At 41.7% G+C, this 23,055-nt stretch overlaps 3 protein-coding genes across 5 annotated transcripts; 1 reads left to right on the top strand and 2 right to left on the bottom strand.

Annotated features, from left to right (window-relative positions):
- Positions 1 to 236: 236 nt before the first annotated feature.
- Positions 237 to 5,126, top strand: nat9 (N-acetyltransferase 9 (GCN5-related, putative)). Its single transcript, XM_041962864.1, has 6 exons — positions 237 to 402; positions 1,301 to 1,410; positions 1,692 to 1,832; positions 1,923 to 1,982; positions 2,776 to 2,870; positions 2,972 to 5,126. The coding sequence occupies exons 1-6, from the start codon at positions 326 to 328 to the stop codon at positions 3,116 to 3,118; spliced, it is 630 nt and encodes a 209-aa protein (XP_041818798.1). The 5' UTR covers positions 237 to 325; the 3' UTR covers positions 3,119 to 5,126.
- A 988-nt stretch (positions 5,127 to 6,114) lies between these two features.
- On the bottom strand, positions 6,115 to 14,711 carry lrrc59 (leucine rich repeat containing 59). Of its 3 annotated transcripts, none has more exons than XM_041963478.1 (8): positions 14,563 to 14,711; positions 14,305 to 14,429; positions 14,096 to 14,155; positions 13,043 to 13,201; positions 12,137 to 12,241; positions 11,986 to 12,058; positions 9,785 to 9,976; positions 6,115 to 8,609 (listed from the first exon to the last, which is right to left on the bottom strand). In XM_041963478.1, the coding sequence occupies exons 2-8, from the start codon at positions 14,404 to 14,406 to the stop codon at positions 8,326 to 8,328; spliced, it is 975 nt and encodes a 324-aa protein (XP_041819412.1). In that variant the 5' UTR covers positions 14,407 to 14,429; positions 14,563 to 14,711; the 3' UTR covers positions 6,115 to 8,325. The 3 variants fall into 3 exon arrangements, with proteins under 3 accessions (XP_041819412.1, XP_041819411.1, XP_041819413.1); XM_041963477.1 differs by having other exon boundaries at positions 14,305 to 14,414; XM_041963479.1 differs by having other exon boundaries at positions 6,115 to 8,606; positions 14,305 to 14,414.
- Positions 14,712 to 16,656: 1,945 nt separating this feature from the next.
- LOC121625266 (5-hydroxytryptamine receptor 3A-like) lies at positions 16,657 to 21,440 on the bottom strand. Its single transcript, XM_041963348.1, has 10 exons — positions 21,380 to 21,440; positions 19,893 to 20,050; positions 19,657 to 19,701; positions 19,436 to 19,545; positions 18,757 to 18,926; positions 18,464 to 18,624; positions 17,898 to 18,108; positions 17,614 to 17,793; positions 17,408 to 17,493; positions 16,657 to 16,875 (listed from the first exon to the last, which is right to left on the bottom strand). The coding sequence occupies exons 1-10, from the start codon at positions 21,438 to 21,440 to the stop codon at positions 16,657 to 16,659; spliced, it is 1,401 nt and encodes a 466-aa protein (XP_041819282.1).
- Positions 21,441 to 23,055: the final 1,615 nt, after the last annotated feature.

Below are 23,055 nucleotides of genomic sequence, written 5' to 3'. Positions count from 1 at the left end.
AACAATCCTTTTGAAAGTGTATCCTTTGTTTCACTTTATTTCTTTAAAAATATATTTATTTGTCATGTGTATGTGTGTATTCATCTACATCTTGATCTGAATTTAAAGAAGAAGAAATTCACAGCTTCAACAGCTCCTCAGTACTTCCTAATGCTGTCCAGCAGGGGGCGACGTCCGCCTTTATGTCAGTGAGTGCTGCTGCAGTTTGAACCACCGAGTGTTAATGAGGAAGTGAGTGAGGAGTAGTTGGCATCATGGATGAAAACGTGTAGCTGTGTTAAAATCATTATTAGTAATACTGGCGGTTTATATGTGATTTAGCATCATGAAGGTAAATGAGAACACTTTACTGGAGGGACACAAAGTCGTGCTGGTCCCTTACAATGCAGACCACGTGCCCAGGTAATATCAACAGCTGATAGCCTGTTCTGTGCTAACAGCTGCTGTTCATTCATATGGCCAAGTCGGCATACACACATCTATACAGTGTCATTTCAATTGTAGTTTAGTGAGGGTCTTTAAATCATCCCCGGTGGGCAAGCGCGACGGTCGTGGTGAGCTAACCGTCCTCCTGCTGCCGACACTGGGTGAAGCTGACTGAGGAGGCGCCCCGGTGATTTAGTCTATGACAAATCAAAACTTTGTGTTTTCATTAATTCATTAATTAATTAATTTTAGACTGGTCTGCTGTGTGAACCCAGTCTTTATTGAGTCTCAGATTAATGTAATACAAGTCAGACATTTTACGAAAATAAAGACTAGCTAATACACTTATTTTAAAAAAGTTAGCTTCTAGCTAGCTGGCTCAGAACCAAGACCTGTGTTTCCATGGTAACACAGCTTGTGGCTTGTTGACATACTACTCAGATCTTGTACAAAATTGTAAAAAAAATAGCAATACTGCAGTGTAGAAATACTCTGTTACAAGTAAATTTTGCTTAAGTTAATGTACCAAAGTACCGGTATCAAACTAAAAGTACAAATAGTAAAAGTACTGATTATGCAGAATGGACGATTTCAGAATAAAGTTTATTATATCAATCAATATGTAAGCATCACTAATGTTGCAGCTAGTAACGAATGAATTTGCCCCCTGGGGATTGTAGGGAGTTTTGGGGAGTTTTATCTAATCTTTGATACTACATTCTAATTTTTTTGTTGTTGATTAGATTTTAATAGATCAGGGTGTCAATCATCTGAGAGCTATTTCCCTTTGTGTTTCTCTTTAACTGACAAATCAGAAGCAGTGAATCGGGAACCACCTTCAGTCCTTTCCATGTCTTTTGTCCACCTGTTTCAGGTATCATGAGTGGATGAAGTCTCCTGAGCTGCAGCAGCTGACCGCTTCGGAGCCACTGACCCTGGAACAGGAGTACGACATGCAGCGGAGCTGGAGGGAAGATAATGACAGTAAGGAGTCATCTGCCTGCAATGCGAACACAAAAAATAACAAAAAATGTTCAAAAGAGCTGTTTTTATTGCCACAGATCAGCCAGTAATTGTTAACATAAAATTCTCACCAGCACATCCTCAGTTGCTATTTTTTCATTCAGATATTCAGACCATCATCAGATGTGTTTTCTCGTAGCATTTGCAAATATCTGGTAGTCATTGGATTTGATATGAAAGTAAGATATTGCACCATCCTGGGGTCATACACATATAAAATATTTCAAATTCTGTCTTTCCAGAGTGCACGTTCATCATCTTGGACAAGCAGCGGTGGGCAAACACCAGTGTAGAAGAGGAGCAGTGCATGGTGGGAGATGTCAACATCTTTCTTACTGACCCCACAGACCCATCCTTGGCTGAGTTGGAGGTCATGATAGCAGGTGGCGCACAACGTGTTTGTCTTAAAAATCTCTCTGTTCCAACACCATTTTCCTGCAGTTGTTTCTTACGAGGTTTGTTGTTTCTGACAGAGCCCAGTCACAGAGGCAAGGGCATCGGGAAGGAAGTGACACGCATGATGATGTGCTACGGTGAGCATCTTATACAATCTGTCAGACTTCTTACTGTCCAGATGAAAAGGCATTTCGAGAGTATCTGCTTCATGATTGTGATGTGCTCCTGAGTGAAACACAATGGGCAGACGGGTCCTAATGTCGGGAGGACTTTGATTGGAAAAGTGGGCGTCACGACTGTGAACACTAACAGGATAGCAGAATCTGTCAGGGAGAGAGACAAAGCCTATTGTATGCTCCATGTAGCTGCTGAAGCAGTCTACTGTTAAATGCCATGTGCATAATGTGCAGCTGTCACTTTCCTCAAAGTGAATCAATTCTACCCTGTGGGCCTGTAACCACGATGTTTTGGAGAAACAAGAACAAGGTTTGAGGTGGCAGACATCTACCAGTGTACCGTGCTGTTGACCGTCTTGCTACCCAGTTTTTTCAAGTAGGTTGTGTTCTGCTCATTGTCGGCTGTTTTCCTGGTTGGAAAAACAACCACGAATAGCCACGAAAATGGCAACAACAGTGGACAATGATTGACGCAGCTGTCCAGATTACTATGTGTTGACCAATAGAAATAACAGCTCTTAAATCATCATATAGTTCCTTGATTGTCTGGAAAGGTTAGCTGCTCATAATGACCACTAACTCAACAAAAACATCACCTGCTACTGACTGGTTAGAGCAAAATGAAACAACAATAAATGCTGTACCACATATGGAAGGGGGCTGCTGTTGCAGTCCCTTCACACTTCAGACCACAGCCTCCACTTTGAGAATAGCAGTTGGTGAATGGTGGTCATCAGTGTGTTTTCCTCCACAGGACTCACTAAACTTGGGGTCAGAAAGTTTCAAGCGAAAATTGGGCTGGAAAACCAGGTCAGCATTGGCATGTTCAAGAAACTCGGCTTCCTAGAGGTAACGAGATCACATGATGTCATTGTGTGAGAAGCCTGATTGGCCCCACAATATGAACGTTTTGCAAGTCAGTCTAACCATCGTCCTCGTGTCTGTTGCAGGTGTCGGTGTGTAAAGTGTTCAAAGAGGTGACCCTCGAGATGACGGTTGACGAGTCCGTCCGGACGAAGCTGATGGGAGAAATGGCCGACATGAAGGAGAGGGACTACAGACAGACCTGCAGCAACAGACAGGAACTGGTTTCATAGTGAGGAGCTGAGCTGCACTCACAGGTCCTGAAGACTTCCTGCTGAGAAGGAGATCATTCTGCACACAGATGAAGGAAATCTGAAGCTGAAAACTGGTGTGTGGTTTTACACACATGTGCAGCACACCTTCACACACAGCGTCATACACTGTTGTCAGTAATACCAGAATACCTGTTCATCTTATGCTTGCAGAAGCGAGTACATTTACTCAAGTATTGAACCTAAGTGCAGTTTTGAGGTACTGGTACTTTCTGTAAGATCATTAAGGAGGTTGGGCGTTGATGTTGAGTGATCACACTTCCAGTTCGTCCCACAGATATCGATGGGGTTGAGGTCAGGTGCTCTGCAGGCCAGTTAAGTTTGTCGACAAACTCAGAAAGCAGTTTCTTTTAGGACTGTGCTTTGTGTAGAGGTACATTATCAAGTTGAAATAGTAAAAGATCTTCCTCAATCTGTTGCCACAAAGTAAAATTATTATTGTAAATCTTCTGCTAATACTTGCTTACTTTTACTTTAGTAAAGAAAACCTGATCGTAAACCTGACTCTATTATTTCAGTATTATAACTTTTTAGTACTCTAAGTATTTGAATTTGTCTTCCACCGCACAGTCACACACAAAATCCACACAGAACACATGCACACTTCGGATAATGAGCCTTTAAAGGAATAGTTTGCCATTTTGGGAAATGCAGGAAAAGCTTGTGAGGGCTGGGTTGACTCGGCCTCAGTGCTGATTGCTTTGTGGGTGAGGCGAGTGTTGTAGATGTCCAGGAGGGAGAGAAGTGAGGCACCAGTGATCTTTCCAGTGGTATTCACTGTGTCCTGCTCCTGTACCGCACAGTGATGCAGCTGGTCAGGATACTTTCAATGGTAGAAAGAGCACATGATGGGTGCTCTCTTTAATTTGCAGAGGAAGTAGAGGCGCTGCTGGGCTTTGTTTGCCGGTGATGCAGTGTTTATTGTCCAGGAGAGGTCCTCAGTGATGCACACGAAGAAATGCGGAGCCGCTCACACTCTCCACAGCAGAACCATTGATGGTCAGTGTGCAGTGTTGGTTGTGGGTTCTCCGGAAGGCAGTAACAATCTCACCACACCACATAGCAAATCCGTTCACCTCGTTCCTGTAGTTCGCTCTTTGTTGCTGATGAGACCCACCACAGCCATGTCATCTGCAAATCTTATGTAGGTGTAGTTTGGTGCAGTCACGGGTCAGCAGGGTGAAGACCAGGGGACTGAACACCCATCCTTGTGGGGCCCCTATACTCAGTGTGTTATTGCAGACCCCTGCTTGTGATCTCTCAGTGAGAAAGTCCAGTACAGAGAGGTGTTCAGGCCCAGCAGGTCCAGCTTCCATATTAACTGCTGACCACATTCTCACATAAGAGCCTCTTGTGTCCGGGTGGGCGAGGGCTGAGTGGAGAGCAGAGGAGGCTGCATTCATCGGTGGACCGGGTAGCCCGATATGCAAAACTGAAATGGGTCCAGGGAGGGAGGACGGATCTTACTTGCTGCATGTCTAGTCTTTCAAAGCACTTCACGATGGTGGAGGTCAGTGCAACAGGGCGATAGTCATTGAAGCCGGATGGATCGATACCACTCTAATGTCTGTCCATTAAATATGAAGCTACAACCAGCGTGAAATTAGCTTAGCACAAAGACTGGAAAAGGTAAAAACAAGGTCATAACATAAGGTAACAAACGTCACCTACCAGCATCAGTAAAGCTCTTTAATGAACTGTTTGTATGTTGTTTGTTTAATCCATACAAAAACCGGCGCACGAAAGCGACGAGTTTTGGGTTTCTGAGGGTTTATGCGCCGGACTGTTTCCTGGCTGGGAGCAGTGACTTCCTGGGGTCTTTTCACCTAAATCAGCAAGAAGGTAAATAGCTGTAAGTGTTTTTTTCCTCCTGCACACGGCCACACTAAAGTCCACAAGTTTCCATTTAACTGTTTTTTTAATGTCCAGTGTTTGTAGCGGTCTCTAATGCTGAGAGTGAGAAATGAAAGATGGTGGACAGAAACGTCCGGTGGTTTTTGATATCTTGTGGTTTCTGGTGGAAGTGGTTAATTCAGTTTGGTTTGGCGTCCAATTGAATCCTCATACAGGCGCTTTGTAGCAGTAATACATACACATAAAGCAGAACTGTAAAATTCATAATTACACAAGCAAAAGGCAAGTTTATGCCTCTTTACATTTGGCTCAGTATCACAGAGACTAATTTGGACTGTTTGGTAGTAAATTGCACAATAAACAAGGTACTAAATGTAAGAGAGAATAACATTTCCATTTTCCTGTGAGGCCTAATCAGAGTGAAACACATCTCTTGTACATTACAACAAACATATTTGTCTCGTGTTCCTCCTAATTGCCACATTAGTCTGCTGCATCTCTCATAATTTTCTCATTCAGAACCGGAAGGCTGGCGGTTAAGATCAAATGCCGACTGCAGGAGCTTTATTGAGATGTGAAAATGGAAGGATGTAATGCTACTTGTTGTATCCTCTCAGACATCAGTGTGCCATTTGCTGCATATCCAGCATCCAGTAATTTTGAGATGATAGTCTCACCTCAGCTGTCCAAATCCAGGTGAAAGAGTTAGATCTGTTGATTATGTTAAAATGACCACTGTGAAGTGAGATGTTGTTACCAGGTTTTACCGCTCAGGCAGCTTAAGGCTGCTGTATCTTATTTATGGAAGTTGTTAGGACTCTGCACAGGCTGAGAGGGAGACTGCAGACAAGACTCAGGGCTGAAAACCCCCAATGCATTGCGTTTTTGGTTAATGTTTTTATTTACGCTTAATCTTTTACTTACTTACAACTGATCATCAACCAGAGATGAGACAGTAAAGGATGGTGCTTTTTGTAATAGAAATACATTATTTATTAGAAAGTATCAGGTTTTGAGGAAACTGAGTGTGTTTTATGTTGCATACAAGCATTAGCTTGTTCTAGAGTTGTCACATATAAAAATGGAAATTTGAACATCTGCGAGTCAATTTAACGGGGAAAACTCTTTGTTGACGAAGATCACCTGATGTATGATCAAAAGTTATCAAATTAAATTGGAAATTTATGGAATTAATCGAATTAATAACTCATATCTCGTTTGTTAAATCCAAACAAAAACCAAAGTGTAAAAAACAACGTTTGGCAAGAGCTAGGCTAGCTGTTTCCAGTCTCTGTGCTATGCTAAGCTAACCAGCTGCTGGCAGTGGCTTCACATATGAAGTCATCTCAGATAACTCTCAGTAAGAATCAGCATATTTCATGTCTCTTTTCTGAGTAGAATTGTTCTACATCTGTAGAGCTGTCCTCAGTAATGCTGGTTGTTGAGCTTCAATATCTTTAGTCTTGTTTTCTTACTCTTTATTTTAATAAGATTTTGGCCACTTTCAGGCTGTGAGTTATTTATTTTATGTTCAAACAAAATTAAACCCTTAGTATTGAAAAAGCCTATTGGCACCAGTATGAAAGAAAACTTCCCCACCGTCCTGCTCCTGCTACAAAAACACAACGTTCAGATATTTCTTGCAGTGCATAGCCATTTATTGACGCTGACAACGTTTGAGCATGGACGAAGCTGTACAACAACCACAGCGGCAAAGGCAGCTTTTTGCATGAAGACGCCCCAAAAAATGAGAACATATTGTCTTTCAAAAGTTAAACTGAAAGAACTTTTTGTTTCTGTAGTTCACGTTACAGATGACCGATTGCAGGAAGAAAGGCATTTCAGAGTTTGGGCCGTGAGTTCGGTATCAACACTTGATCCTCATTCAGCACAGGATTAACAGATTCCAAGCTAAAGTTAACAACTGTAACCATGGCGCTCTTCAAAAAGGATCATACCACTGTTTTTACAACTAATACCCCCCTTTGTACTCTTTATATTACAGCTAACCTTTCAGCAAGTTCTGCTGCTGTGTTTTTGGACATTTCCTTCACTCCACTGCTTTCCGTGGTGACGATCAATTAGCAGACTCTCCAACATCAAGTCTGATATTTGTGTTAAAGTTTAAATTATTTGTGTAGTAAAGCCTTTAAAGTGCAGATTAACACTGAAATGTGTGCACTGCATTATCTCATTTCACTTCAACACAATACTGTAGACTTTATGTTTACTGTTACAGTAAACGTCTGTTGTAGACTGTACAGAAATGAATGGAAACCAGTGAGCGCAGCAGGTGAAAAGGTTCAAAACACAACAGCGTGATTTGTAAAATGGATATCTGTCATGTAGACTGGATTTCTAGAAAAAGGGCTAACGAGCAAAACTGTTGGTGTGGTCCTTTTAATCCAGTTTGTGCAGTGGGAAGGGGGTGCAATTGGAGCCAGACTGATGCCAGATGTGTGAGGCCAACACAGATATCAGTATTTGAGGGTTTAAAAAAAAAAGAAATACACATAATAATTTATATCTTTTACTGCAACTATATTTGTAAATCGATTAATCACATTACTGGACGGACATTTTTCTTTCTGGTGGGTGTCAGTGTTTCTAAACGCCCTCAAACATTCCTTTGGCATTTCTGCAGCTTCTCATTAGTTATTAGCCTGATATTGTTACATGTTAGATAAACATCCTCATGTATCAGTCGGGCTCTCGTTGGCGTGCCTGACGGTGTGTTTTAGCTGTGAGATCTAGCTGGATTGACTGATGTTGAAGAGGCCACAGACGAGTGGGTTGTACATTCACTCTGCCTTGGCTGCACATGCTCACGGTGCCACATCTAACCCTGGCTGATGCACAGCTCTGACTGGCAGTCAGCGTGTGACTCGACGCTCCAGTGCAGCACGGACAGGGCCACCTGACATTTCACTGAGCGTCTCTCAAACACCGCCCACGCTCCATGTAATGCGCCCGAACACAAACCGTGCAGAGAGCAAAACATGGCCGACGGGGAGACATTTGAGATGATGCGTTTTTTTGTTTGTTTGTTTTTTTAAAAACAGGCTGTAGTACGAAGAGGGTACAAGAGTGACAACAATTCCATAGGAATTTAAGATGATTTCAACACATCTGTCCATCGCCCTTCATCCTTCTGTACAGACTTCACCTCCCAGCACCTCCAGCGGGGTGAGGGGATGCAGGGTTGCCCATTTTCAATGAGATTCAAGATTTCAGCTTATTAAAAAACAAAAATTCCAGGCCAGGCAGGGGTGGGGAACCTGCAGCTCTGGAAGCTGATGGAGGCGGATGATAGTTTAGTTCTTAGACGCTTGCGTAGATTCGAGAAACTCCTTCGCCGCGGACGACAGATTTTGCACCAGCTGTCTGACCACGCCCTCCTGCTCTCTGGCCCAGGATAGGCTGTCGTCCACGGCGACGTTGACCGGCACGCACATGGCTTCCTTCTGCAGGTCGGTCAGTCTGCAGGCGGCGGCGACTCCGGCCAATCCCAGTAGCAGCAGGAGGAGGACCTTGAACATCAGGCCAATGAGAGAACGTCGGGGTTTAGGCGCCGATTCCACGACAACCTTTTTATCTGCTGAGATGAAGTTAGAAGACGTGACATTAGAACAATCCTAAAACACTGAAAACAAACTTTTAAATAACTAAACCTGGGTTTTGATTGTTTGGTGCGCTACCAAATAATCAACTACACTAATCGAGTACAAAGAAAAGGTCCCGGGACGCAAGAAATAACATCATCATCAATAGGTTTCTCACAAAATCCGTCTTTGCTCTGTTTGTTTTTCAACATGGCTCATGAATGTGAAGCTTTTTTCAGCCAGAATGTCGGATGTTGAATCATCCTTGAATGTGAAGAGTTGTGGAAACAGTCGCTGCGATGCATCTGTCTGATCGACTGGATTGAATCATCCCTGATTCTCCATCTTTGTCTTTACATCAGTAAACTACAGACGGGTTTAAATGTATTCGGTATTAAATATTATTTCAGCTCTCTTCTACCAGACTGTCTGAACATCATCCTCCTCTCTGTTCCAATAATGTGGCTCAGTTTCTTTTAGATACTGACGCACCATTCAAACTCCTTGTCCATCTGTCATCAGTATTAAGAAAATAAACTTAAGCAAGCTGGTAATTTCACAATTATAGTGTTGACTGTTGCACAACTGGAATGAGAAATAACTGTTATAGTTATGAGTTTTGTTTCCTTTTTCTCTTGAACTCATTTTAATTTGCTTTATTTTTGCAGCAGCAGTTTTAGCTGTAATATTTTGTATTATAATATTTTTACATAATGTAATTCTGTGTTAACTTTGCCTTGAGGTCTTTGTAGAACTTTTAGCTTCATTCCTTCCCTGCACAGATGCTTAATAAATTCATTAATGACTAATAATAATAATAATAAAGCTACTAAATGTTGACTGTGATGGATTGTCTTTCTCAACTCAAGTTTTCTCATAACACACAAACTGAAGCCAACAAAGGTGGGAAATCAACCCAAAAGCTTGAGTGACCTAAACTATTGTTGGTAAGGGGTTACTCAATGACCAAAACCCTGCATTAACCTCATATAGGACAACTATCACTCTGGTGGAAAGGTTGGCTAAATTAGCAAATACTTTCTACCTCACATAAATTAGATTTTAAGAAATCTATAAATGTTCTTTAACTCAATACACAAGTGTGTGTTGGTAAATTTGTAAAAAGAAAAAAAAAACATGAACCATCCCTTTAAGAGGTGCATCATCCCACCTGCTGCCTGTCCGTTCTTTTTCTTCTTCTCCTCGCTCTTCTTCTTCTGCTGTTCCCGTGCAGCCACGGCCGCCACCTGAGCGTTGTACTCTTTCCTCCTTTTCTCCTTCTGCTCCGCCTTCTCCCGTTTGCGAGCCTCCTTCTCTCTGGCCTCCCGCTCCCTCTGCTTCGCCTCCTTCTTCCTCTCCAGCTCTGACAGAGGGATGAAGAAGAAGGTGTTGTGAGGAGATGCAGTCAGACTGATCGCTGTCACGTTCGTTCACAGCAGGACATGAAGATAACCGGCAGAAATAAAATGCACCCCATCCTCAGCAGATAAAAAGCACCATCAGCACTATCTCTAATGACACTATACCATGGTGACACGTTGACACAATGTAGAACAGGATGAAGGAGGAAGTTGAATTTGGACATTAAACGCATGACAGTCTCAACCAGAGGGTCTTATGCTTTATCCCAATGCCCCCCTGCTTGGTCGGACTCCTAGTTTTGGAGTGCCGTCAGCTGGTTTGTGGCCCCTCAGAACGGAGCTACAAGACTAAGGGCTTGAAATCTGCGTCCAGGAACTGGGCCTGGTGCTCGCTGCTACTATCAACTGTTATAGTGAGAATTATGACCAAATTTGCTGGATATAGCCAGTAAGAACATTAATCTAATATCAGATGAGTGAGGAGAAGCAGAAAATTTGCTCCTGGATTATTTGTCAAGCTTCACATACAGAACATAGAAATAACCCCAATGTTACGGTCACTCACAACTCATCGTCTACATGATTATTAGAAAAGATGTGAACTTCCTTCCCTCTCTGCACCAGGAGCCATGATTCATGTCACACTGCCTCAGTTCACAAAGCATTCTGGGAATTTGGAGTCTGCATCTGAAAATGCTTTGTTTGGAGGGCTGGATGACCCCTACCACTGGATCTCCAAAAGAAACAGGACCCCCACACCCAAAACAAAGGCGGAGGGCCGGAGGGGGGGCAACAGGGAGTGGGCCACCCAACATAATCGCGCTCGTTTTGAAAAGGCAGTTCCCATATTTGTTGGATTTATGGAGACAGAAGCATAATGTTGTCATGGATTCAGTTAATTTGCTGTTATTTTAAGCGTACATATATTAACATTTAGGCAGTTTGGCACCATTAAAATATGCTGAATTAACTATTTGCAGATTCTGTTTAAAATGTATCCATGGATGCACAAACAGCTATCACTGGACTGCTCCGATACCGAAGAAAAGTTAAAAACCTGAAGATTGTCAGGCAAGTTCTGCTGTCATGAAATGTTAGAGAAAACTCCAAACTTTTAACGATGATAGATCTTAACTTTCATTGGAACAAATCAGAACTGTGATGTTTTTTATTTAAACATCCGTTCTTTATGTTTCTGCTCTTGTTGTTCTTTTGTCTTCTGGTCTGGCGTTATGATTACACTCCACTGAATTCAGGATGTATGGTGTCTGTTTCTTGTGAAAATGGCCAATTATGCAAGATTAATTCTGTAATCTTCCATTTTAGCTGGATCAATACCAATATAAATAAAATCTAATCAGATCTCAGTGTGGGTCTGTGACGGTGGGTCTGTGACGGTGCTCACTGCAGACGCACAGACGATGTGATGGTGTTGCACGTCTCTGACTTCACATTGAATGAATAAAACCTGCCTCTGCCTGTCTGCAGGACACTGGCAGGTGGGATTTGACCACTTCCCGGTGCACCAAGGTGCACTCTCCAAGCCGAACTGCAGTGGTGGGGAGTAACTAAATACATTTACTCAACTACTGTACTTAAGACCAGTTCTGAGGTATTTTACTTGAGTATTTCTACTCCACCACAATTCAGAGTAAAACATTGTACTTTTTACTCAATAACATTTTGCTGATGAAAAATCTACAATTACTTGAGAAGGATTCTGAATGCAGGACTTTACTTGTTATGGAGTACTTTCACATTGATTTATTGGTACTTTTACTTCAGTAGAAGACCTGAGTACTTCTTCCAGCACTAGTGAATGGCACTGTGTTACACACTTTGATCAACAGGGCAGGTATGATGTGATTCTTGCGTTTCACCTGTTGATTACTTTCTGACCAGACATTCGATTCCAGTTTTCATTAAGCGACAGCCTTCTATACTCGACCCCACACGCACATTTTGGTCAGCGTACATTAACAGAAACGATTCTGAAGCTCCTGACACTCACCTTTTTCCCTCAGGAGGCGTTTCTCTCGTGCACGGTCGACCTCATCCTGAATAGCCCTCATGTGCTGCAGAACCTGGAAGAAAACGAGTTTAGTTGTAGACACTGTAGACTGTGTTATTGATCTCCTCTCAGTCATTCTTCTCTCTCTCACCCTGGAGGCACACTGTTTGCACTGCTTCTCATCCAGACAGTCTCCTGCTGCCTTGGCCAGGCCAGCCTCCAGCGGGTTATCCTTCAGATCCAACCACTTCAGACTCTGAGAGCAAAGACACACATATAGACCGAGTTTAAAAAAAAATGCTGTCAGAGATCAAAACAAGGCCAGCGAAGCCACCTCACACATCAAGTAAGAAAGGATATGATGCTTAACTGCACTGAGTCTGCACTGATGTCGACTTCTTACAACTCACACAAGTGCAGGGTACTAAAATAAATCAGTGCAAGCGTCCAAAAATACGAAACTACAGCTAAACATAAAGCTGCTGCAGGTTAGCTTAGCTTAGCATAAAGACTGTAAACAGCCAGACAAGATTTACAAAGGTTAGAAACAACCTCTACAGCTCACAAATTAGTTTTTTAAAGAATAAACAGATGAGATATAATGTGTTAATTAGTGAGCTTTCGAGGTCGTCTGATATTTTACCTTAGGACAGAGCCAGACTAGCTGTGTCCTCTTCCTTCCATCTTTATGCTAAGCTAAGCTAACTGGCTGCTGGTGCGCTTCATATTAATGTACAGATTTAAGAGTGGCAACAATGTTCTCATCAAACTCACAGCAAGAAAGAGAATAAGCACATTGAGATGTCAATCTATTACTTTAAAAAAACCCAGCAGGCTCTGATGGACTTTATCAACTACACTGAATGACTGTTATGAAGAACAGTGTGGTGGGTGACCTGTAAGAAAACAGAGCAGCAGATAACCAGTGTCAACACCAGATAACAGGTATTGAAATATAAACACCTAACAGATAATGGGCACCATCAGGCCTGACATTACACACACTGACGTTGCAGCTATATGTTACTAGAAGAAGTGTATGCAGTCTGGCACCAACCCTGAGCTGCGAGAAGCTGACAGGCAGGACGCTCAGCTTGTTGTTGTACAGGTCCAGATGTTGAAGGCTAGCCAGGTTCCCCAGGTCATCTGGCAGAGAGGTCAGCTGGTTTTTACTCAGATCCACCTTCACCAGGTGGGTCAGGCTGCAGAACTCTGGCTACACGAAAGAAACCGAGAAGAAATAACCTAAATCTTAGCATCCTTGGTTTGTGAGTGAAACTGACAACAATGGAAAGTCTGCAGTTAATGTTCAAGGTTAGCAGGCCAAGTGTCAGGCAGCTCTGAAAAAGGTTAAGACCCACAAAAATACAGAATATTTCACTCTCACACTCTTCATTCAGATAAAGAAAACCCCACAAACATGTCAGGAAGAGCTGCAAATCACCTTAAATTCACATTAATCTTTGCTCCATTTGATCTCATGTTATAAATTAAGCGTCTTTAACAACCTGTGAACTTTTTGACTGTTTTATATCAAACACAATGAAAAACTTCACAACTTTAAACAGCCTAAAGCTCAACATTTTCTTATTTTACAGTTCACAGGTACATGAAGAGGTTTACAGGCTTTGCCATGAAGCAAGAGGAAGTAGCTGCATACCTTTAATTCAAGAATTAAAAAAATAATCCCTCACTTACTCTTGCCATCGTGGTTTAGCACATTCATTTATCTATTTATTTAAAAAAAAATAAAAAATAAAAATAAAAATAAAAAGCCTTATTTCTTAATGTTATGAAACTTAAATGGTGAAATTATCTTTTGATTGAAATATCAAGTACAGTGAAGGCCATGGCTCCCAGCCTACGGTCCCAAGATAAATATGAGGGGTTCCTGATGTTATCTGGACACTTTTGCCTCTTCAGGCCTCTTAAAGATCCTTCAAACTAAACCCTCAGAGAAGGTAAATCACTGTGGTTGAACTGCTCACACACACTGAGGCCACCATGAGAGGTGAGGGGTCACACGCACACACAAGTCAAAACAGTTGGGGGCCACAGATTTAAGGGGTGAAACTGTGCATTTTGGTACAGAAAGACTGTTTGTACTCACAGGGAGGGAGGTAATGTTGTTGCAGGACAAGTCCAGAACAGTTGCTTTGGTGAATAAAGCCTGTTGGGATAAACGATAGCAGGTCAGTTTAATATAAGCTCAAACTGTACATTTAATAAACATACAGTACAGGTACAGTACATTCACATAAAGCAAATTTAACGCCATGAATGTTTGATTTCCACACAAAGAGGCGATGACTAACTTACCAGCTCTCTGACGGGCACCTCGGTGAGGTTACACAGGCTCAGGTCCATTTCATTACCGCTGATTTTATCCTTCAGGTTCAACACTTTGCTGTTTTTACTCATCCTGGAGTCTGCGAGAAAACCCTCTGCACATTTAATGTTGACAGTGAACACAGGAGGGAATTTTGAAGCAGTTTTAACAGTTTGAAATGCAGATACTTTGGACTAGCAGACACCAGGAAACCCCTCTAACGTTGACGTTTTACGGGAGCCGCTCACCTGTTAGGAAAGCTGTGACAAAACTGTGCTCAAGTGTGACCAACGACGGAAGGGAAATAAGTGGTCCAACTTCTAAATGTGAAGAAAGTTAGTGGAAAAGCTGTGAGACGGTGGTAAGTCTGGATTTTTGGCAGCACCGACTGCCTCAATGGAAATCCACGTCACTGATTGAACGACAGCGCGGTGAGGTTGAAGCGAACAGCGCCACCTGCGGCGCCGGAGGACACAGCGCACTCAAACAGCTGCAATTACAGCGCATGCAACAGAACAGCCGACAGCGGCTGATTTTAAGAAATTAAAATGAAATAAAATACATACTTCATGCAGATGCATTGCCTAGTTTTACAAAAATATCTGAGGCTTTTTTTCATCTTTCCATCTCAAATAATTGTGTTGCCAATCTGACCCAGTTGTCCAAAATTAAGTTTATTAAGTTTTGGAGTCAGCTCATGTCTTTTTATGAATGTGATTCATAATGTCTGATGTTTTTATGAAACAGTGTGAGCCAGAAAAATATTCTTATAATAATGTGAAATCAAAGTAATAAAAGCAATTGCACAAAGAAGAGCAAATCTTTGTTGGGTTATTTGCTGTTAAACTAATTCAAACTTCACTTGAAGAGTTAAATTCCACGTATTATTTTCATATATATATATAGTGAAAGAAGAGATACAGCTTCCAGGCTCAGAGGGATGTATAGATCTCTTCACATTAAGGTGTCGATTCTTGGTGAGGACACAAGTGCAGTTCATAAACTGAACCAGCAGAGCACTAACTTTTTATTCTCGCCTTATTTGTTCATATTTAAATCACTCTTCTTGTGTGTTTTAGTGAAAGTCATTCCCATTTAATGGAGCAGCTGGCCATGTGTGCAGAGGTGTTAAAGTAAGGCAGCTTCTCACCGCTCTCTCTCACACACACGTACACATAGAAACAGAGAGAACAGGTTTTGTTCATATTGTATATTTCTGCATTATAAAGACTGGTGCATCTCTTCAGAGCCAGTGTAGAAAACAGATATCAGGTTATTTGATTATGAATACATAAAGCAGAGTAATGCAGATAGAGACGTGAACACCACAGAAAGACAACATGATGCAATTGAATACAGAAAAACAAATTTTATATCTTCAGAATAGCAGAGTCAAAGCACTTCACATGGGGAGTGGTCTCCTACGCAGCCTTTTAAAACAGCTGTAAACTGACTATCCGAGCCTTGGAAACTACAAATTCCTAATAGAAACCTTAAAATCATTTTTTAGCCATGTTTGCACCTTTGTAGTAGAGCTTTGATAAAATTCCTGCAGGAACAAAAGCTATGACAAGTATGATATGAATATGCTTGCACTTAACTACATGCTTCATTGTTTAAAACGTTTCATATCTAAAATTGTACATGTTTTAATATGTTTTTGGGTGTATCGTAAGGTTTGTCCATATTGGAATCAGAGTCAGCTTTATTGGTAATATTGCACTGTAAAGACATTTTCAAGTAGGACAACGTGCAACTTTGCTAACACCTGCATGCTTGATTTTTTCAACATATCTGTATTGGTGGATTCCCTATAATGACCATGCGCCAAAGTTTAAACTGCATGCTCTGTTTTGTTGTTGCTTGGATGGATTTATGAAGCCCTTTTAAAACCTTGGCTAATACTTTTTTGGCTAATTCTGGCGTTTTTACCATGCATTTTATTCATTGGCACTATCCCTTCTTCTATAAACTAAACTAAAACAAATCTAGAATACAATATGTGAACTACTGTGTGAGACATGCCAATGGAAGATGTGTGTAGTGAAGCATCAAACACTACCTGAACAGCCAAGTTTCTCTAACAGCTTTGCTAAAGAAGCATCAAAAGAGGAGAAAATGAAAGTGATTTTTAAGATTAGGTAACTAGGCCACTGAGGCCAGGTGGGAGTACGTGTAAGATGTGTGGTTAGTGACACAAGTTAGTGACATCAAAGTTTGTAATCAGCACAACACATTACCTGCAGGGTGGTGTGACTTTGTGTTTACAGCTTCTGATGTTTACAACTTGTGGGACCTATAACTCCATCGTACAGTATGTCTCATTATTTAGTACTGTCTGTTTAGTCTGTTCTGTCCCAACTCAAAAACAGAGAGCCTAAGAACAGGCCGGCGCCTGCGATATAGACAAAGAAGAAGACTTTGTTGATTGTTTGAGCCACTCTGGTCCAGTAGCCAGGCTTTCTTCCTTTCTTAGCAGCAGGTGTTTTCACCGCGCCCGTCATTTCACCTGGGAGCTTCTCAGGGTTGCAGGATTCCTCCGTCAGTTGGCCGCTGCTACCCTGAAAAAGTGGTTCATTAAAACGTGGTTAAAACTTTCCATGAGTTTTTTTTCTTGAACCAATCAGCTATAACACAGTAATTATCAATCACTCTATCATGCACCATGCACGCTTAGTTGTGATGCACACACACACACACACACACACACACACACACACACACACACACACACACACAGCAACCTGTGTATCATTTGGATGGAAACCTGGAAAAGGTGTTGATACATTTTCGACCCACTGCTGCGCATCCATCCTTTACTGTACACTGAAAACCTGTCTATCATTAAATTCATACTAGTTATAATACCAGTTAATCCACACCTTCCAGCCAATCAAAATCAAAAATTCAGTGGAGTGGTATAAAGAGGATGAATGAAAAAAGCCCATTTGATTAAAATCTTTTTGGAGAGACAGCGTCCCCATCACGCTGGATGATCCGCGCCACACAACATCATCTCTTTTATCGGGACTCTTTCTGCAGGAAGAAGCAGTTAATTTGGATTATTCTGGAATATTTTGAGATAATCCTTACCTCTCTGGTCACTGGCAGCAGTTCAGATGATGTTTCACCAGGAGACACATCACAGGGACAGGGACAGTGAATCAATTTATTAACGTCTGCAGAGATGCATTAGACACAAAACGTGGTTAGTTCAGATTCAAAATAATACAATGAACTACTTTGTGAAATGTTTTTTTTATGCATGCCTGTTGCCTGTTTGTTGTCATGAACCTCACCTCTAAAACAGTTATGGCTGCTGACTATGCCTGGTTTGACCCCACAGTCCTCGCTCTGGCTTTGGTCTTTGTCTTCCTCGTTGTCTTGGGCCTCAGAGTCTTTCCTAATCAGGTACATCACCACGATCGTCTCCAGGAGGCTCATGAGCATCAGACCAAAAATCCCAACGCAGTAGAGCGCTGAAGGGCGATGGCAGCATCGTTAATATGGACAAACACCCGCACACTGAGTCACCGTGTGCTGTTCCTGTTCACATCAAGAGCATAAAGACTCTGAGCTTTACCTATGAGTGGAATCCGATCCGAAGAGGCCGGCAGAATTTCATTGAGAATGAGCTGCATCACAGTGACGGCGAGCAGCACGGTGACTTTAAAGCTGAGCTTCTCGCCGCCGCTGTCGGAGATCAGGAAGGAGGCCAAGTCCAGACTGAGGAACAACATAATGGGCAGCATGAAGTTGACGATGTAGAGGACAGAGCGCCTCTTCATGACGATCTGTGAAGTGATGTTCAGGGGTCAGGTGGTTGACCATTACGTTTGACAGAGGTTACCTACAGCTGTTACAGGTACATAGAACTCATATTGCAACAAAAAGGTAATCTTCTCTTCACTTACTTAAGTAAAACTCGCTGAACCACACTCTCCAACCAATAGATGCAATTAAATCAGCATTATTAAATAACCATTAATGTCACATTAATTCATTTCCTTCATTTTGTGAAAGCACCACCCAGAGAATTGCCTCCTTATGTTACAGAGGGGGTTGCATAACTCCATGACCCTGGGAGTTTACGTTTACTTCCCACTTGCTTGTGTCTCCAGGAATATGTCTGAATCCAGAAATACTTACAGTGCAAACCAACATGCTCTGAAGGATGCCAAAATTGTTGACCGTTTTGGTGGAGACTATCATGTCGTCGAACAGCCACTCGGACTGGGTCTGCATCATCGTGCGAGACCACTCGGCGGTCCGTGAAGAGTTGCTGAACTGAACAAACCGGATTTCGTTCACTGCGGTGGGAGACGAAAATAAAAGTGCAGGTTAACACGGAAGAAATGCACAGTATCGACGTTCAGGTGACAAACTGCAGAAGTCAATGAAGAACACATGAAGCACTTATAAGAACACTGTTAGGCGCTCACTGGAGTGTATGACAGACTTGAAAGAGAGGTCGCAGCTCTGTCTGTCGAAGGGAAATTTGTAGACTTGCATCCGGCAGGTGCTGATCACCACCATGTCGTTCCTGAGTAAGATTTTACCGTCGCTGTACGCGACGAGATAAATACTCTTAGAGGCCTTGTCCTTCTCTGTTCTGTGGGACAACACACACACATTCACACGAATGCTTTAATTTCACATAATGCATTATCTATTAAACTATATAACAACATAAGTTCTGTAAAATACACTAAAAGCATGCAGTCAACCACAACACAGACGTATAACTGCAATATCACTGGTTAAAAGCTGGCTGGTGACATTATTTCAGGTCATAACAGAAAGACCCCTGAATGTCTCCAACTGTTTCTTTATAGAAAACATGATCCATGTCACGTATGATAATATCACATGCCTGCTTGTTCCCACATTTGAGCAATGAATTCAGTTTCAGGGCTGATGGATGGTGTGTGTGCAGGACGGAGCGCAATAAACCACAATAAAAATGTGTTTCTGTGTGAAAAGTACATATATATGAAAGCTCCTACGCTAAAGTCTGCCTGGAGTCCGACTACCAGCTCTGATATCTTGCAGAAAACAATTAAAATTATTATAATTGTCAACTAGAATTTGGCTTGAACAACTTGTTGCATTCAAACTTACATCTCTTCAATAGTAAGATCTGGGTTCCACACTGCATCAGTAGGAAGAGTTATGTTTCTAATACCACAGAATTGATCAGGATCCCAAGAAATGTAGTAATCGTACCAGAACTACAGAGAAAAGAAGGGGAAGAATGCATTTAAACAAAAGGGATTTCAGTGCCCCAGCAGTGTGAGCGGTTAGATTGAATCAAAAATCTTCGTTTGTCAGAGAGAACTCACCATATCGATCCAAACGTACGAAACAAATTTCTGTTCCTTCTCTTTCTACGGGCAAAGAAATATGTGGTTTGCAAACATCAGAGTTCATATGACAGTAACTTCAGTTAACACATCTGATGCAATCTAAAGCAGAAAGCTGTCAGGGAGCACAGCGCAAATGGTATAAAAGTGCGTCATAAATGGCCACATGGTGGCGCTGTAAACACCAACATTTGTAATTATAAACAACCACTTACCACATCCAGGATGGCATAGATGAGCACATCCAGGATTACCTCTGTGTAATTATTGTAGTGAGTGACAGGCCGAGTCATGGAGAACAGCTTATTATCCTGGATCTTCAAGTGCCTTAAAAGATCCCGATAACTGCAATTACCGCTGGAGATCTCCCCGTCTGCAGAAAGAGCAACGAGACACGTTATCAATGAGAGTGTTTGCAATGTGATGCAGATTACCGTGCTCTCAATCAGACCTTCAGAGCAACTTTGTTCGAGTGAAGCTCTCTCAGGTTCTTGTATCTTGCATCTCTTTAATCCTTTGAACGTGAAGTTTTTTATCTGTGTTAGCGGCAGTCAGTCCATCACTGTTGCCCAGACAAATCACAGATGTCTCAACAACAGCTGGATGGATTGCCAGGAAACTTAATTCAGACATTCATGTCACCCAAAGGATGACTTGCAAACATTTTGATGATCTCTTAATTTTTCCTCAGGTCAAAATTTAAATTAGTGCAATACTTTGGTTTATGACCGAAAGCCTGCAAAACTAATAACATTCACATGAGCCTCAGCTGCACTTTGTACGTTTAGTGCTAATTAGCAAATGCTAGCACGCCAACATGCCAAACTAAGATGGTGAGCACAGTAAATCTTAGCAGTTGGGCATGTTAACATGATGACATTAACGGGAAGGAACATGAATAATATATAATAATAATTCATATCAGTCCATCTCAGAAATATCTGCAGTAATATGCAGTGATTGTGGTCACACAGAGGGCGTTGGCAGGCGTGTGGATTAGCTCCACTTCACCACTAAAGGACTTTTACATGTGGGCAAATTTACAGTATGCATGAGTCTAAATAGGCTCTCCACTTGAGACCCGGCTGCTATATACCACCAGATGCACATTAATAAAATAATGGCCAGCAGCACTCAGAGCTGCATCTGAAAACCAGATTTAGCTGCAGAAAAGTAGAAAGTTGTTTAAGTTTGCAGTTTTCTTCATATAAAACAGCAAATGTGGTCAGATTGAATTCATAACAGTTAGAGAGGATTCACAGCAGGAAAGTTATTAAAATATCTTCCTTCTAACGACTGTTTCAACAAAAACTGAACATGACATGCTTCATGAAGGCAGGACTTACTGCAGGACCCTTCTTATTAGACTGCATTAGTTTCAGCTAGGTGTACCTAATAAACTGAAGTAAGTATATAAGCTAACAAGACAATAATAAAAGGAAATTTCTCACTCAGTCTCTATTGGTATCAAGCAATACACACAGTTTCTACTTCATTTGTTCAAATGCAATGCAGGTGCTTACAGCACGAAGAATAGCATCTGAAAAATAAAGCAACACCTATCTTCAGAAACTGTCCACATTGCTCTCCATAAGCCACAGACTTCACTCAGAGCAGTTTCGATTGAGAGAGTTTTCTTGGTAGAAATGAATTCCAACGATCCAGAGCAACGAGGACGCTGTGAGGACGTGAGAAGGCTTACCTGAGAGGACAGGAGAGACCTCGCCTGTGAGGACGAGCAGAAGGAGGAAGCCAGCGAGCATCATGAGTCTGTGAGAGGTCTGTAGAGCAGATGTTTGTCCCTGTCAACTCTGTGCAGTCCAGACATAAAACCTCTCACTTCTCCTCACAGAGGAAGAGGGCTGAGCAGACTGAATGACCAGCCCTCGGGTTTTATGCCTCCGCCCAGATGCTTTACATTTTCAGGTTGTCTGTCTGTACGTCTGTACTTCCCATTCTCAGGAACGTCTTCAGGGAATTTCTTCCAATTTGGCACCAACGTTCACTTTGACTCGAGGATGAACTGATTTGAATTTTGTGGTCAAAGGTTACTGTGACCTCACACAAGACATTTTTGAGCATAACTCAAGAATTAATTTGCTAGTTGGTCAACTGTAACATCACAATGTTCTGCAGAAACTCTTTTCTGGCTGTTATTCAACACCATAACTCAGGAGCAGAAGGCAGATTGTGACCACATTCCACATTTGGTCAGATACTGAACTGGTGACTCTAATCTTAGGCATCCACCTTGAAACTGTGCAGATTGTAGAGATCTTCTGTGCTGCCGGGTTAAAGATGTGCATGAAACTTTCTCCTTTTACAGTTTGTAGCTTCTTTGCAGCAGCATCCATATCTGAAGCTTTGTCGTCCACCACAAGCTCATTGTTTCCGCTGATATTGAGCTTCAGGTGATTGTTGTTGCATCATGTGATGAAGCTCTCTATCAGTCCTCTGAACAAATAGACTCTAAGTCACATATGTCAAAGTCAAGGCCCGCGGGCCGGATGCGGCCCTCAAAGGATTTATATGCGGCCCCCCGGATTATATTTGATTAGTATTAGAACTGGCCACAGCCGCCCGCTGGTGTTTTGCACGCACCAATACTACATTCCCCACAATGCAACGGTAGCCCGCGAACTCACTGCAGTGCGGCAAACGGGCCTCGGCTTCATTATTCATCAGCAGCCAGAACAGATGTTAACTTTCAGTTACCCACTCCCCAAAAAGGAAAGTATTGTTTTGTCTGTGCCCTATAGATTTTTGTATTTTAATTTATTTTATTTGTTTAGATTTATTTTTCAGTTGAACTCAACTTGCCTGTTGAAAATGTTTTCCCTTAATTACTGACAGAGCCATAAGAAAATATTGCTTTATTCATTTAATGCACAGGACTTTTTTTCTTTGAAGGAAGTTTGTTTTTGTCTGTGTGCCTGTTGAAAAATGTTTACACTTGAAATTACTGACAGAGCCATAGAAGAATATTGGATTGTTCATTTAATCATTAAATATTATACATTGTGTTAGATCTTAGTTTAATAGGCTATGTGCAATCATTAAAATATGTTTTAATAAACATTGAACCAGTCCGGCCCTCGGCTTGTAGCAAATCTGTTTCTTTGGCCCTCGGTGTATTTTGACTTTGACATCCCTGCTCTAAGTGAAGACAGCAGGATTTTTCACCTGAATCATACATGTTAATATAGTGAGACCTATAATACATTCAATGCTTTTTATCACTAAATTGCACTAATACTCCACAAGTAAACGTGCTGCATTCAAAACCTAACTTAAGTATCTAAGTATTTTCAGCAAAATGTACTCAAAGTATCATAAAAGTCTTCATTCCACAGAAAAATGGTCCCTGTCAGCATTTTA

Source organism: Chelmon rostratus, chromosome 21 (genome assembly GCF_017976325.1).
Source record: "Chelmon rostratus isolate fCheRos1 chromosome 21, fCheRos1.pri, whole genome shotgun sequence".
NCBI lineage: Eukaryota > Metazoa > Chordata > Actinopteri > Chaetodontiformes > Chaetodontidae > Chelmon > Chelmon rostratus.
The sequence above is the reverse complement of the archived record's forward strand: the minus strand, read 5'-3'. Positions and strand labels throughout refer to the sequence as shown.